Raw genomic sequence first — 15,111 nt, 5'->3', positions numbered from 1 at the left:
TGAATTATTTCATGGGGGAAAATACACTGACTAATGTGACTAAAATGACTGACTAGTCGACTGATATAACTAAAACTAAGGATGAAATGACTAACATATGACTAAGACTAAAAGGTATTTTAGTAAAGACTATAAGAATAAATCTAAAATGGCTGCCAAAATTAACACTGCCTATCTAGTTATACAGTATATCTGTAGTAGCCATAGATTATTTGTCTCCATCTCTCAAGTTTCAACAAAAAGCCCAAGCGAGGTGTCCAGTTCTTACAAGACCAAGGCATGCTGGGAAACACAGCAGAGGACATTGCCCAGTTTCTGCACCAAGAGGAGCGCCTGGACACAGTGAGCACCTCATCACAACCTTGTATCACTGTACAAACATGAAGGACTTTGATTTAGTAGCCTCTCTAGAGAGTATGCAACAACAGGAAGTTATTGTGATGTGTTCGGACTCGAGTTTGTACGAGAAAAGGTTGTCATTGTAGATGCCAGATCTTCATTGTAAATGCCAGGTTGTCATTGTAAATTAGAATTAGTTCTACCTTACATGGTTATATTTATATAAAATACATAAATTAAAAGGTTTGTTAGTTTCCTATCTCTGGCACAGCTCTTCATCATTTCCCCATCTCTCCTTTCTCTTCTCTTTAGACCCAGGTGGGGGAATACCTGGGGGAGAACGTGCGTTTCAACAAGGAGGTGATGTACAGCTATGTGGACCAGCTGGACTTCTGTGGCCGGGACTTTGTCTCTGCTCTGAGGGCTTTCCTGGAGGGCTTCCGGCTCCCAGGAGAGGCCCAGAAAATTGACAGGCTCATGGAGAAGTTCGCTGCCCGATATCTGGAGTGTAACCAGGGGTAAGGGAGGCATGTCAGTGACTGTTTGCTACCTGCAGGGGGAGGAGTTGAGTTTGCATACGCGCTCTGGAAACATGTCATCGAGAACATCCTCAATTATAGATACTGCGTGGACGTGTAGCCTCTTTGAATATTCATTATGTAATGTCCAGTGGTTTACTGATGCACCACCTTGTTACCTCAACTGGCCCTAACCTCTTGCCCCTGCAGACAGACTGAGTTTGCCAGTGCAGACACGGCCTACGTCTTGGCCTACTCCATCATCATGCTCACCACCGACCTGCACAGTCCACAGGTCAGAACACCAACCAATCAGTTTATTTAGCCTGTTCATCTATCCATACACCCACTTCCAGTTATTTGTATTCGCTGTTGTTCCCCACCGTTATTTGACCTGTACAGGTGAAGAACAAAATGACCAAGGAGCAGTACATCAAAATGAACCGTGGAATCAATGACAGTAAGGACCTGCCTGAGGAGTACTTGTCCTCCATATACGATGAGATCGCTGGCAAGAAGATCGCCATGAAGGACAGCAAGGAGCACACTATCACACCCAAGACTAGCAAGCACAGTAAGTAGAGATAACAGGGATATGACAAACCAGAGCCAGATATATTTAGAGTTGGGACAACTTTTAGAACTGGGAATATTGTTCTCATTCAAGGCATTCACTGATGAAGCATTGTTTAAGTATTCCCAATGTTATTAGCATTGAGCGTGGGAAATGCCCTTTACAAGTTAAGTATTATTAATTTTAATGGTGAGCCTACATGTCTGCCATAGAATGTTGTAGTATCATGTAAATGCATCAGAATTCAGAAACATCAATGTCCTAACGCTCTAAATATATGGCTCAGACAATCTAAAACTGTATGTATTATACATCAACTGAACCCCTACACCACCCAGCTTAGTGGGAATTGTAAGCCTGACAAGTTACCGTGAAGAGTATGTTTTGGTCATGTGATAATCTAGGCACTCTCTTTCTTTTCAGGTGTAGCCACTGAGAAGCAGCGTCGTCTGCTATATAACGTGGAGATGGAACAGATGGCCAAGACAGCCAAGGCCCTGATGGAGGCTGTGAGCCACGCCCAGGCTCCCTTCTTCAGCGCCACCCACCTGGAACACGTCCGGCCCATGTTTAAGGTACTGCAGAGCCACCCTCGCAATGACTATGTCCTCCATAGCTCAGTTGGTAGAGCATGGGGCTTGCAACACCCGGATAGTGGGTTCAATTCCCGGGACCACCCATAAGTAAAATGTATGCACGCATGACTGCAAGTTTCTTTGAATAAAAGAATGGACTAAATGGCATATAGTATCATTAGGACTACTGCACCACCATCTGCAGTGGCTGGGATGGGTAATGCTTGTGAATGTGTGCCAGAGGGTGGCTGTATGACCAATGCTCTTCGCGGAGGGAAAAGATTCAAGTGTGTGCTCTGCGTGTGTGTTGCAGTTGGCGTGGACCCCTCTCCTGGCAGCCTTCAGCGTGGGGCTGCAGGACTGTGATGACCAGGAGGTGGCCTCTCTGTGTCTGGAGGGGATCCGCTGTGCCATCAGGATCACCTGTATCTTCAGTATGCTGGTCAGAGGCCACAGCAAAATAATTGAATGTATCATCCCCTTTCAAAACCCTTTACTATCCGTGGACTATGATTCATTTTGTTAACCCCCTCCATTCTATGCTCAACATGAACTTGAAACTCCTAGAAAAGCCTGTTTTGTCTGTTTCTTTGAATGACTCGTCTGTCTGTGTCTTCGCGGCGCTGTGCAGTTGGAGAGGGATGCTTATGTCCAAGCCTTGGCTCGGTTCACCCTGCTCACAGCCAGCTCCAGCATCACTGAGATGAAGCAGAAGAACATTGACACCATCAAGACCCTTATCACTGTGGCCCACACAGACGGAAACTACCTGGGCAACTCTTGGCACGAGGTAGGTCAGGGCTTCTCCCATGTAGTCAACCTGGCTTTCCCAACCCTGCCTCTCATCTCCTCTTCTGCGAGTCAGAAATCCACCCCATATATCTGTCTGTCTCTATGCAAACAAATCCAGTGGAAAGTGAGCATAGCACTTGAATTGGTAGAGACGTCATGAACAGAACATGGAGGCTGACCTCTAACCCTTGGCCTGTGTTTCTCTGTGCAGATCCTGCGGTGTATCAGCCAGCTGGAGTTGGCCCAGCTGATTGGCACGGGGGTGAAGACACGCTACATCTCTGGAGTGGTCCGGGACAGTCAGACCGGCATCAAGGGTTTCCCGATCGGGGGAGAGGAGTTCATGCCCCTGGGACTGGGTAGGTCACACAGGGCTTTGAAAATCAGGGACAGTTAGTGTGTGAAGATGTGGTCCTCTAAAGGGTGTCCACCAACTCTGCCCAGAGTGGGTGAAAACGCACTTTGGTGATGAAATTTTACCAAGACAAGTATGAATATTCATGCTCTAAATTGTTCAGTGGGGTCTTTCTCTAACAAATCATTAAAGGAAAACTTTTTAAAGAATTGGAATTTCAAATAAAAATAAAGCGTATATACTAAAATATGAAAATACTATATTTTGTGTCTCAAAATCGATATCCTTCTTACCTCCTATATTGTTTTATATCCTGCGGATTCGAGAATAAAGATGACGAGTTCAAACTGGGGAAGTGAGCCAGCCAGTCAGCCAGTGGCCTTAATTCTTGCACAGAATCCATCCTAGCTGGCGCGATGCAATTTGACTGATTTTTGACCAATTTATTTTCTCTGGTCTCCATTGATTTAGTCACCCTAATTCTGGCCATCCTACAAGGGTTAAAAACTCCAATAACTTTTGAACGGATTATGATGGAGACGTGAGGTTTGGACCATTGGTTTTCTTAGAGGATTATCTACCCAACATATCATTTTACCCATTGGTCAAAGATGCATTTTTGATTGGACACCCTATCCTCTGTAGCTTAGTTGGTAGAGCATGGAGCTTGCAATGACAGTATAGTGGGTTCGATTTCCGGGACCACCCGTGTGTAAAATATATGCACGCTTGACTGTAAGTCACTTTGGATTAAAGTGTTGGCTAAATGGCATAATATGTTAAATGGTGTGTCTGGAATGGGTTTCCTGTTGCAGGGACCCTGGTGGGAGGTCCAGACAGGAGGCAGATGGCTCATATCCAGGAGTCAGTGGGAGAGACCAGCTCTCAGAGCGTGGTGGTGGCTGTAGACAGGTGAGAGATACATGTTCAACGTACATCCATGGCCGCAGACATCTGTTCTTTGTAATGTCTTGTCTTGTAAATCTGACCTGTGTTTGTTGTTTGCAGGATCTTCACTGGTTCCACAAGGCTGGATGGAAATGCAGTTGGTAAGTGGATCTGTGCGTTTCGCCACGTGTGTGTATATCTGACTGGCAATGCGTGCGTTTACTGATTGTGTCCTTTTCCTAGTGGACTTTGTGCGGTGGTTATGTGCGGTCTCCATGGATGAACTGGCCTCTACTCACCAGCCGAGGATGTTCAGTCTGCAGAAGATAGTAGAGATCTCCTACTACAACATGAACCGCATCCGTCTGCAGTGGTCACGCATCTGGCAGGTCATCGGAGACCACTTCAACAAGGTGAGCTCCTATCTTCAGTAAGGAAGGTGTCCTGGAACCAGATTAAGCATATTCCTGGACTAAAAAAAACACTTTAAATTGATATTGTCCATTGAGAATTGTTAGTCCAGCAGTAGTCTAAATCTATTAATCTAACCTGATTATGCAGATACTTAGTCTATCAAGGGCTCCAGACTAACATTTTCCACTGGCTGTAATGGTGCTACTATCTTTTTCAGTTGGTGGCACCAGCCAATGATTTGGTCTGGTCACACCATTTAGTTTTTTCTGCGGCGTTACACAACATACATTTTTCTAAATCACCGTAGAAAGTCATTCACAGTGCTTTAGACAGTGTAATAGACTACTGAGAAGGTAGGCTATTCAAAAAATATGTTGTTTCATCTAACATGTCCAAGCAGGAATGCATGATTAAAGATGTTGATGTGCAACCTAATCCAGTGAATGTCATGAATTGTGGGTTGACAATAGGCTATTGTTATATTTTACTGTTAAAATAGGCCTCCAGAATTTCCAGAATTTTGTTGATCAATAGAGATTCATCTTTATGTGCACTAATATCATAGGCTAATTCACCACATCAGGAAGTGAAAACTCAAAGCACATTAGCTAGATCAGGAACACTAAATATAATACCTACTGCTAGTAATCATGTATTCATCTAAGTCCAATGATGTCCTAAAAAGACTTTGCAGTTGTAGCTTGCTACCTTATGCACTCGCATTGGCCGACGAGCACTTCGCATCTTAAAGCCAAATCAAATATCTTGGTTGTAAAATAGTTGCTGTTGAACTCTATTAAAGAGATGACGAATACAAATGATATCCACAGAAAGTTGAGAACAACAGTAGTTGCCTCCAAAGCTATGTATTTTCCCGCAGTTAAATTTTGAAAAGTTCTACAATCAGAAGCCTTTTTTCTCTATCCTGGAGCCCACATTGGGGGAGAGGGAGAGAGAGTGGCTCGCTCATCACAGCAGCAGGCCCCAGGGAAAAGGGCCTAGGGGCAGGGCAGACACTTTCATTACAGGAATCATGAGGAGAATGCACTATACTGGTTTTCGACACCCCAAAAAATAGGACGTTTTGAAACTTGAGTGAGGTGACCATGCAATGAATGTTCAGCTCACACTGATGTGACAAGTACGTTTTTACTTTCACAGCCAAGTCAAAAGGGTCGCAAAAACAAAAAGTATTGTGCCCTGCTATGTACTGACTGTGCGTCTGCTCCTCCACCAGGTGGGCTGCAACCCCAACGAGGACGTGGCCATCTTTGCCGTGGACTCTCTGAGGCAGCTGTCCATGAAGTTCCTGGAGAAAGGAGAGCTGGCTAACTTCCGCTTCCAGAAGGACTTCCTCCGGCCATTTGAACACATCGTGAAGAAGAACAGGTAGAGACTGGACCAGAGGGAAGGGAGATAGGAAAATATGAGAGGAGTAGAAGGAGAGAGGCAGAGGTGATTTGGAACAATCTAGGGGATATGACGTGGAAAAACCCTGCCAGCACAGAACCAAATCCAGCCTACACACTCGCCACAAATGCTGGACTCTTTGTCCCTCTCTTTCTTTCCTCCACAGATCTCCCACTATCAGGGACATGGTGATCCGCTGTGTGGCCCAGATGGTCAACTCCCAGGCAGCCAACATCCGCTCCGGCTGGAAGAACATCTTCTCTGTGTTCCACCAGGCCGCCTCGGATCACGACGAGAACATTGTGGAGCTGGCCTTCCAGACTACTGGCCACATAGTCAGTGAGTACCGACACGTTAGGACTGGGGCTCAACCATCATTTTGTCTCAAAGGGCATGGCCAGCTCGGGAGAGAAATGGACTGCTGTATAGTAATTCTCCTTTCTCTTCTCCAGTGAACACGTTTCAGCAGCACTTTGCAGCAGCCATAGACTCCTTCCAGGATGCAGTGAAGTGTCTGTCTGAGTTTGTGTGCAACGCTGCCTTCCCTGACACCAGTATGGAGGCCATCCGGCTCATACGCCACTGTGCTAAATATGTGGCTGAACGGCCGCAGGTAGGCATCCCACAGAATTCCAAAGCACATCCCAAACCTAGATCACAAAGTGCTTTCTAATCAAGCCTGCAACCGAACAGCATTTTGGAGTGGATTCTTTATTTGCATCATGGTTAAGTACATGATGGTGCCAGTCCATCAGGATAATGTTCCTCTGATGGGTCTTCCCTGTCTGTCCCCAGGCTCTGCGGGAGTACACCAGTGATGACATGAACGTGGCCCCAGGGGACCGGGTGTGGGTGAGAGGCTGGTTCCCCATCCTCTTTGAGCTGTCCTGCATCATCAACCGCTGCAAGCTGGACATCAGGACAAGGTAAGGAATCTGACCCTTAGCTCACCCTACATGTGTAGAGGCACCACAAATGTAATGCTTTGAGCCCAATAGGCATTCATGTACGCTTGACGTGTGTTTTTCTGTCACAGGGGTCTGACTGTGATGTTTGAGATTATGAAGAGCTATGGACACACCTTTGAAAAGCACTGGTGGCACGACCTTTTCCGCATCGTCTTCCGCATCTTCGACAATATGAAGCTCCCTGAGCAGCAGACGGAGGTGAGAGGCTGTAGGGATTGTCATTGGTTCCACCGTAGGACTGTTTTGAGTAGGCATTTCTGTAATTAACACTAGCTTTTGCACCAGTCACTCACTCAACCTCGTGATTTGTTGTGTTGCTCGTCTGTGTGTATTTTGTGTCTTGTGATTTATTGTAGAAGCATGAGTGGATGACCACGACCTGTAACCACGCCCTGTACGCCATTTGTGACGTCTTCACCCAGTTCTATGAGCCTCTCAGTGAGGTCCTGCTGGCTGACATCTTCACTCAGCTGCAGTGGTGTGTCAAACAAGGTGGGTTCTATACTCCCCACAGAGAGAGGCGGGAAAAGAGAGCAGCTGACTCATACAGTCACACACCATAGAGAGGGGACAAAACAGCAGCTGACACACACACACACACACACACTTAATTCAATTCAAGCTGTATTCACTGTAATATTCTTTGTGAAACATTTACCAGGAATTTGAAGTTGGGTGACGTAATGGTGAATGACACCACTATTTTCTCTCCGCTACCCCAGATAATGAGCAGTTGGCCCGGTCAGGGACTAACTGCCTAGAGAACCTGGTCATCCTGAATGGGGAGAAGTTTAGCCCAGAGGTGTGGAACGTCACCTGCTCCTGTATGCTGGACATCTTCCAGACCACCAGCCCACACGTGTGAGTTCTGCTGCCGGCCTGTCTGTCACCCTGTTTTCACTTTTGCAACCCATCACCATAAACAGGCATCCAACACTAATTCTCAATGTGTTTTATTTGCACACATAAACAGAAAACGCACTGTTATAGTAAGAAATTCTGATCTTGTATTTGCGTTGCATTACAAGAACAAGTCTGATGTCAGATGTTGTAGTCATGAGCAGAACATTCAGCAGGCCATGGTAAGTCATGGACACAGGAAACCCTTCCTCCAATAGACCACATGACTGATGATGTGCACATTCTATTTTCTCCTCTCTACAGCCTGTTGACATGGCGACCAGCTGGTCAGGAAGAGGAGGCTGGTGATGGGAAACATATGGTGGGCAAACAATACATTTATGAAGCTTCAGACAGTGAAATTAAAGCTTTTGAGCCTGACTATAGACACACATGAGTATATGGCAGTGATTTGACTTTTGAAAATAAATATCTTGCCGTTTGTTCGTGTCATGAGTTGTTTTCTCTCACAAACATACTACAGGATGTAGATTTTGACACCCAATCCCAGAGCAGCTATGACAGAGCCCTGTCAGAGAGAGGAGGTCAGAGCCAAATGTCCACTGCCAGCGATGAGACCTGGAAGGGTAAACCCCATGCCAGTATGCAACGAATTACAGAAACCTTTTGACCTTCTCACCTCAATTCACATTTCTATCTTTATACATACCTCATCCTCCTCCTTGTCGTGTTCCACTTTTCCACATTTGACCTCAGTCTCTCGTGGGTTCCTATCTGTCTTCCTGATGCCGCTGTACTCTGTGTCTGTGGTAGGAGTGTCAGACCAGAAGCTGTTTGCTGGACTGCTCATCAAGTGTGTGGTGCAGCTGGAGCTGATCCAGACCATTGACAACATTGTCTTCTACCCGGCAACCAGCAAGAAGGAAGATGCCGAAAATATGGCTTCTGCACAGGTTTGTCATAATGGAGCTAAACTACAATGGCTCGAAACTGAAGTCATGACCCATATTCACATTTAATCATGGCTTTTATGCATCAACTTAGTAGAGTGTTTTGGGTGTACTGTATGTTGTTGGGAGGATTGACCTAGACTCTGTGCTGTCTCTCCCAGAGGGATGCTCTGGAGGAGGCTGCAGAGGAAGGGGACCCTGGGCAGGGGGAGCAGGGCATGTACAGACACCTCTCCTCCCAGCACCTTTTCAAGCTGCTGGACTGCTTGCTGGAGTCACACACCTTTGCCAGAGATTTCAACTCTAACAACGAGCAGAGGACTGCACTCTGGAGAGCAGGTGCGTTCAACTGTCTGTGTGTCTGGTGTGTTCAGATCTGTCATGTGAGATACAGGATTCTCTTGTTATCTCTGTGGTATCTACTTTCATATGTCTGTCTGGCTGTCTGCCTCTCTCTGTGTCTCAGGATTTAAGGGGAAGTCGAAGCCCAATCTGCTAAAGCAGGAGACCAGTAGCCTGGCCTGTAGCCTGCGTATTCTGTTCCGCATGTACTCTGACCGGCAGCTCCAGGACTCCTGGCCTGACATCCAGACACGACTGCTGCTGTGAGTGTCCTGGAGAGGGAAAGACAGTGGGAGGGATCATGTTGTGAAAGGTCTTTACAATTGTAAAGCGACTTTGGGTCCTTGAGAAGCGCTATATAAAGACCATGTATTATTATTGTTAAATATGTAAAAGTTGGGGCCTCCCGGTTGGCGCAGTGGTCAATGGAGGTCCATGGGGCGACGCACAATTGGCCTAGCGTCGTCCGGGTTAGGGAGGGTTTGGCCGGTAGGGATATCCTTGTCTCATCGCGCACTAGCGACTCCTGTGGCGGGCCGGGCGCAGTGCACGCTGACCAGGTCGCTAGGTGTACAGTGTTTCCTCCGAGACATTGGTGCGGCTGTCTTCCGGGTTGGATGCTCGCTGTGTTAAGAAGCAGTGCGGCTTGGTTGGGTTGTGTTTCGGAGGACGCATGGCTCTCAACCTTCGTCTCTCCCGAGCCCGTACGGGAGTTGTAGCGATGAGACAAGACAGTAACTACTAACAATTGGATACCATGAAATTGGGGAGAAAAAATATATATATATATGTAAAAGTTACTTGTGCTACTTGAACAACAAGACTAGCTTGAATGTTAATTTGATTACATCATGTCATCCTTAGTCTTCCTGATTGGCCCATCTGTAATAGGGTCTTCATCAATGGTTTGTGGGGGTGTTCCCCCACTGGCAGTGAGATGTGTGGTAATGTTGGTCCTGTGTGTCCTGTCCTCTCCTCAGCGTGTGCAGCGAGGCCCTGGCCTACTTTATCAGCCTGACCTCTGAGAGCCACAGAGAGGCCTGGACAAGCCTGCTCCTCCTGCTGCTCACCAGGACTCTTCGACTGACCGACATCAAGGCACACACTCATTTATTCACAAGTTACACACTAAGGCACATACACATGGACTGAAATATTTGCCCCACAAGATTGATCTGTTCTTTAAAATGGTAATATTACCCTATGAAGACTGTTTGTGAGGGACTGTCTGCAAGCACCATTTCAATGATCTACCCCAAGTCAGTAAAAGCTATGAAAAGAAGACTGTCCATTTCCCCTGATGTCCAATTGGAGTAACCTAATAGTGAAAATGGTTTGATTATTGAGCTGTAGGACAGCCCTTCATTGGCCTCCTTTCCCCTTAGGCAATGAATTTGACTTCCATAGAGGAAGGAGACAGATTATTTGACAGTTTGTCTGTGTAATGACCTGGGTATGTAAAAGAGGACATCAGATGTGTGCAGGCAGACCAGGGACTGCCCCCGGGGCCTTGGGATACCTCGGCTACATTAAGGATCTCTGAATTAGACTCACGGGTTCAGTGCAGATTTCCCGTATAGGGTGTACAATCAGTTAACCTTAGCATTGTTCTTAATTCTTGAATCATACTCAAGTTGATTTGGGGCAGCAAGTAGCCTAGCAGTTAAGAGCGTTGGACCAGTAACCGAAAGGTTGCTGGTTCGAATCCCCGAGACGACTAGGTGAAAAATCTGTCTGCCCTTGAGCAAGGCACTTAACCCTAATTGCTCCTGTAAGTGCTCTGGATAAGAGTGACTGCTAAATTACTCAAATGTAAATTTGAGTAACAAAAGGAAGGACACTAGCTTAGGTACCAACAAGTTTCTGTGCACATATCAATCAGATATGAACAGGAAGTATGCAGCTTTAGGGGTCATTCTGACTTTGATTAACAAATGTTTCCCCTTTGCAAATCCCACCTACGGGTGTATTACCTGGTCGTATTTAAACAAACAATGTTGACATTCAACTTTGACCATATTTCAAACAATTCACTCTTTGACATCACATTCCACTCTAAGCTTAATTTGCATATATCTGTCCGATGCTAAATAGCCTGCTCTTTTCCCCCCTCTTCAGTTCAAGCCTCATGCCTCCTGTTACTACCCGCACCTGTGTGAGATGATGCAGTTTGACCTGATCCCAGAGCTCCGCGCCGTCCTACGCCGTTTCTTCCTCCGCATCGGCTCCGTCTTCCACATCGCTGCTCCTGAGATGGGCCAGCCACGGCCCCCGGCGCCCTAGGAGGGTCTGGAGATGGAACGGGGAGGCTGGTGGGACTCTGAGGTGTATGAGAGCTCCCCTATCAGAAGTAGGGAGTGTGTAGTGATGCAAGAGATCGAAGCAAAGATTGTTACCCTCAGGGGCAGATGCTTTGAGAGTCATCAGTTCCTGTTTGGAGTGTTGGTGATAAGTTCCGGTGCCCTACTGACTCCCCCTAGAAGCCCCTGCTGGGAGAAAAGCACTGTGATGGGACAGAGCTCTACTAGCTGTTTCTCAACACTCTGACGTTAAATGTCAAATGTAATGGAAAATTAACTACAATTATTTATTGATGCTATTATATATATATATATATATATACACACACACAGTGCATTCAGATAGTATTCAGACCCCTTGACTTTTTCCACATTTTGTGTTACATCCTTATTCTAAAATGGATTAAATCGTTTTCCCCCCTCATCCATCGACACACAATAATACCCCATAATGACATAGCAAAGAGGTTTTTAGAAATTTTTGCAAATGTATTAAAAATATTTTTTTAAACTGATCACATTTACATAAGTATTCAGACCCTTTACTCAGTACTTTGTTGAATCTTCTTGGGTATGATGCTACAAGCTTGGCACACCTGTATCCTCTCAAACTCAGTCAGGTTGGATGAGGAGCGTTGCTGCACAGCTATTTTCAGTTCTCCAGAGATGTCGGATCAGGTTCAAGTCCGTGCTGTGGCTAGGCCACTCAAGGACATTCTGAGACTTGTCCCGAAGCCACTCCTGCGTTGTCTTGGCTGTGTGCTAAGAGTTGTTGTCCTGTTGGAAGGTGAACATTTGCCCAAGTCTGAGGTCCTGAGCACTCTGGAGCAGGTTTTCATCAAGGATCTCTCTGGACTTTGCTCCGTTCAACTTTCCCTCAATCCTGACTAGTCTCCCAGGCCCTGCCTCTGAAAAGCATCTCCACAGCAAGATTTTTTTAATCCTTTATTTAACTAGGCAAGTCAGTTAAGAACAAATTCTTATTTTCAATGACGGCCTAGGAGCAGTGGGTTAACTGCCTGTTCAAGGGCAGAACGACAGATTGTACCTTGTCAGCTCGGGGATTCGAACTTGCAACCTTTCGGTTACTAGTCCAACGCTCTAACCACTATGCTCTAACCACTATGCTACCCTGCCGCCCCGATGCTGCCACCACCATGCTTAGGGATGGTGTCAGGTTTCCTCCAGGCGTGACTTGACATTCAGGCCAAAGAGTTAAATCTGGGTTTCATCAGACCAGATAATTTTGTTTCTCATGGTGTGAGAGTCTTTAGATGCCTTTTGGCAATCTCCAAACGGGCTGTCATGTGCCTTTTACTGAGAAATGGCTTTCGTCTGGCCACTCTACCATAAAGACCTGATTGGTGGACTGCTACGGAGATGGTTGTCCTTCTGGAAGGTTCTCCCATCTCCACAGAGGAATTATGGAGGTCTGTCAGAGTGACCATCGGGTTCTTGGTCACCTCCCTGGCGAAGGCCTTTCTCCCCAGATTGCTCAGTTTGGCCAGGCTGGCCAGATCTAGGAAGAGTCTTGGTGGTTCCAAACTCCTTTCATTTAAGAATGATGGAGGCCACTGTGTTCTTGGACCTTCAATGCTGCAGAAATGTTTTTGGTACCCTTCCCCAGATCTGTGCCTCAACACAATCCTGTCTCGGAGCTCTACGGACAATTCCTTTGACCTCATGGCTTGGTTTTTGCTGACATGCACTGTCAACTTTGGGACTTTATATAGACAGGTGTGTGCCTTTCCGAATCATGTCCAATCAATTGAATTTACCACAGGTGGACTCCAATCAAGTTGTAGAAACGTCTCAAGGATGATCAATGGAAACAGGATGCACCTGAGCTCAATTTTTTTTACTTTTTTTTTATTAATGTGCAAAAATGCCTAAACCTGTTTTCACTTTGTCATTGTGGGGTATTGTGTGTAGATTCATATGAAACATTTAAAAAAAATATATAATAATAATTTTAGAGTAAGGCTGTAATGTAACAAAATGTTGAAAAAGTCAAGGGGTCTGAATTCTCTCCGAAGGCACTGTGTGTGTGTGTGTGTGTGTGTGTGTGTATATATATATATCTATCCTGTACCTGATTTTGTTTGTCCCATTTGTTGATTTGATTACTTTCTGTTTTTAAGACTGAACAAACATGCATATCCAAATGCTAAAGCAAATAAAGAATAATTACTGAATATGCTGAAAAGTTCACTGGCAGAGAGGCTCATTGGAAACCTGCGTCGATAAGCAAATGATAATACAGTAAAGTATCCTCAGTGTCTCCCATTGTGATGCGCTTGTTGATCTGATCCAAAAATATTGTAACTGATAGGCCTGATACCAAGGCTCATCCCTATTACTGTCCCTTTTCGTTATGTAAAATGTCTTCATTTGATGTTATTGGTGGTTGGTTTTTGGCCTCCTGTGTTATTTGTATTGTAGTACAACCTGTATTGAGCGTCCCACTCTGGGATGACCATTGATGGGAATGGCTTGCTATGTTCGGGGCTCCACGGGTTCCAGAGAGAGTCCTAATGGATAAGCCCTATGGCTGCACTTGTTGGGTTGTTCCCCTGCCACCATTCCCCATCAATTACATCGTGTGAATCACTATGGCCTGTTTTAACATTCCCTATTTTACTCATTTGTTATTTTATAGTGATTATTACATGCCAGTTTACTTGAGGGTCTTGTTGAAAGGCTACTGCATGTTCTTTTTCACATTTCCTATGTTTTCTCCCCAAACTGAGTATTGGAGGGTTCCAATGTTCTGAGCGCAAAAATTTATGAATTGCTATTTTCTAGATTCTATTGTCCTGTAAAGGTCTACAAGGCAAAGCCCATGGTATATAGCAAGGATGAGATTTTATTATCCCATCAAACGGTTCTATTTTTCTATTTTCCCTGTTCTGTTTTACACCTATGGAGTCTGTGTGAACAGAGCCCTCTCATGTATTAACTTTCCAGTACTTTCTCAGCCTGTCAGTGAAAATACACCAGACAGGAGAAAGAATGAAGCAAAACCAAACGTTACTCCTAAACATGTCGGTGTATAGCTATCCACTTTACCATTTGTAGTTTAATACTGTCTACATTTTTTTTTTTAAACAAGGATGTATGTAATTATTTGAAATGCATTTAAATATTTTTGAGAAGCATTCCTCCCCCTTCCAACTATGGAATTCTACTTTTCCCTAAAGAATGGGGATCTATATATAAATACACAGTATATGGGAGAAATAAAAACTGTAAAATAAATATACATATAAGTGCTATACATATTGTGATGTAATCTTCCAAGCATTTGGTGAAGTATTCAATAAACCTTGAATTCAGATCTATAGCAGCACTTTTGACTTGGGTTGGTTGTTTCAGTGGATGGAAAGTGTGAAATAATCTCAACTGTTGTAGGTTAGTGTATAGCTTTTTGACAATGCGTTTCTAAAGATGACCAGTGTGGCGCTGTAAATCCCCCAAACGTCTGAATGTGTCGAATGCAATTTGGGGGTAACAAAGGTTACCATGGAAATTTGTAACATCCTTTGTTTGGGGTGTAGCCACAGAAAAATGAACACAATCTATGGTATAGCTACAGTCCATGTTCTTGTACAGCTAAATCTGTATGTTTCATTTACTTCTGTAAAGACTCAAACGTTTATTAAGAAAGAGATGTGCATTCATTTTCATCATGTAAACCCCCAGTATGTTTGGAACCGGTGAGTTGTCTTTTGATTATGAAAATGTTAGGTCGAAGAGGATTGACCCTCTTTTGGTAGGGTGCTAGCTAACGTTAACTTCCTAAACTCCCTACATCTCTATAGCTCG

At 45.0% G+C, this 15,111-nt stretch overlaps 1 protein-coding gene across 2 annotated transcripts in view; it reads left to right on the top strand.

Annotated features, from left to right (window-relative positions):
• Positions 1 to 14,635, top strand: part of LOC111966427 (ADP-ribosylation factor guanine nucleotide-exchange factor 2 (brefeldin A-inhibited)) — a 39,193-nt gene extending 24,558 nt beyond the window's left edge. Inside the window, exons 15-39 of one of the 2 annotated variants that reach the window (XM_023991047.2) lie at positions 231 to 342; positions 652 to 857; positions 1,068 to 1,152; positions 1,260 to 1,431; positions 1,855 to 2,006; positions 2,320 to 2,448; positions 2,638 to 2,796; positions 3,010 to 3,157; positions 3,969 to 4,065; positions 4,162 to 4,202; positions 4,285 to 4,454; positions 5,693 to 5,844; positions 6,032 to 6,204; positions 6,318 to 6,478; positions 6,661 to 6,791; positions 6,902 to 7,031; positions 7,190 to 7,325; positions 7,556 to 7,694; positions 7,998 to 8,055; positions 8,218 to 8,320; positions 8,508 to 8,647; positions 8,806 to 8,983; positions 9,111 to 9,249; positions 9,967 to 10,084; positions 11,105 to 14,635. In XM_023991047.2, the coding sequence (XP_023846815.1) occupies positions 231 to 342; positions 652 to 857; positions 1,068 to 1,152; positions 1,260 to 1,431; positions 1,855 to 2,006; positions 2,320 to 2,448; positions 2,638 to 2,796; positions 3,010 to 3,157; positions 3,969 to 4,065; positions 4,162 to 4,202; positions 4,285 to 4,454; positions 5,693 to 5,844; positions 6,032 to 6,204; positions 6,318 to 6,478; positions 6,661 to 6,791; positions 6,902 to 7,031; positions 7,190 to 7,325; positions 7,556 to 7,694; positions 7,998 to 8,055; positions 8,218 to 8,320; positions 8,508 to 8,647; positions 8,806 to 8,983; positions 9,111 to 9,249; positions 9,967 to 10,084; positions 11,105 to 11,269 (3,394 nt within the window). In that variant the 3' untranslated portion in view covers positions 11,270 to 14,635. Of the gene's footprint in view, positions 1 to 230; positions 343 to 651; positions 858 to 1,067; positions 1,153 to 1,259; positions 1,432 to 1,854; positions 2,007 to 2,319; positions 2,449 to 2,637; positions 2,797 to 3,009; positions 3,158 to 3,968; positions 4,066 to 4,161; positions 4,203 to 4,284; positions 4,455 to 5,692; positions 5,845 to 6,031; positions 6,205 to 6,317; positions 6,479 to 6,660; positions 6,792 to 6,901; positions 7,032 to 7,189; positions 7,326 to 7,555; positions 7,695 to 7,997; positions 8,056 to 8,217; positions 8,336 to 8,507; positions 8,648 to 8,805; positions 8,984 to 9,110; positions 9,250 to 9,966; positions 10,085 to 11,104 lie in introns of both variants that reach the window. The other variant, XM_023991046.2, reaches the window with a different exon arrangement.
• Positions 14,636 to 15,111: the final 476 nt, after the last annotated feature.

This window comes from Salvelinus sp. IW2-2015, linkage group LG7 (genome assembly GCF_002910315.2).
Source record: "Salvelinus sp. IW2-2015 linkage group LG7, ASM291031v2, whole genome shotgun sequence".
NCBI classification, from domain to species: Eukaryota; Metazoa; Chordata; class Actinopteri; order Salmoniformes; family Salmonidae; genus Salvelinus; species Salvelinus sp. IW2-2015.
This window is presented reverse-complemented; position numbering and strand designations above follow the sequence as displayed.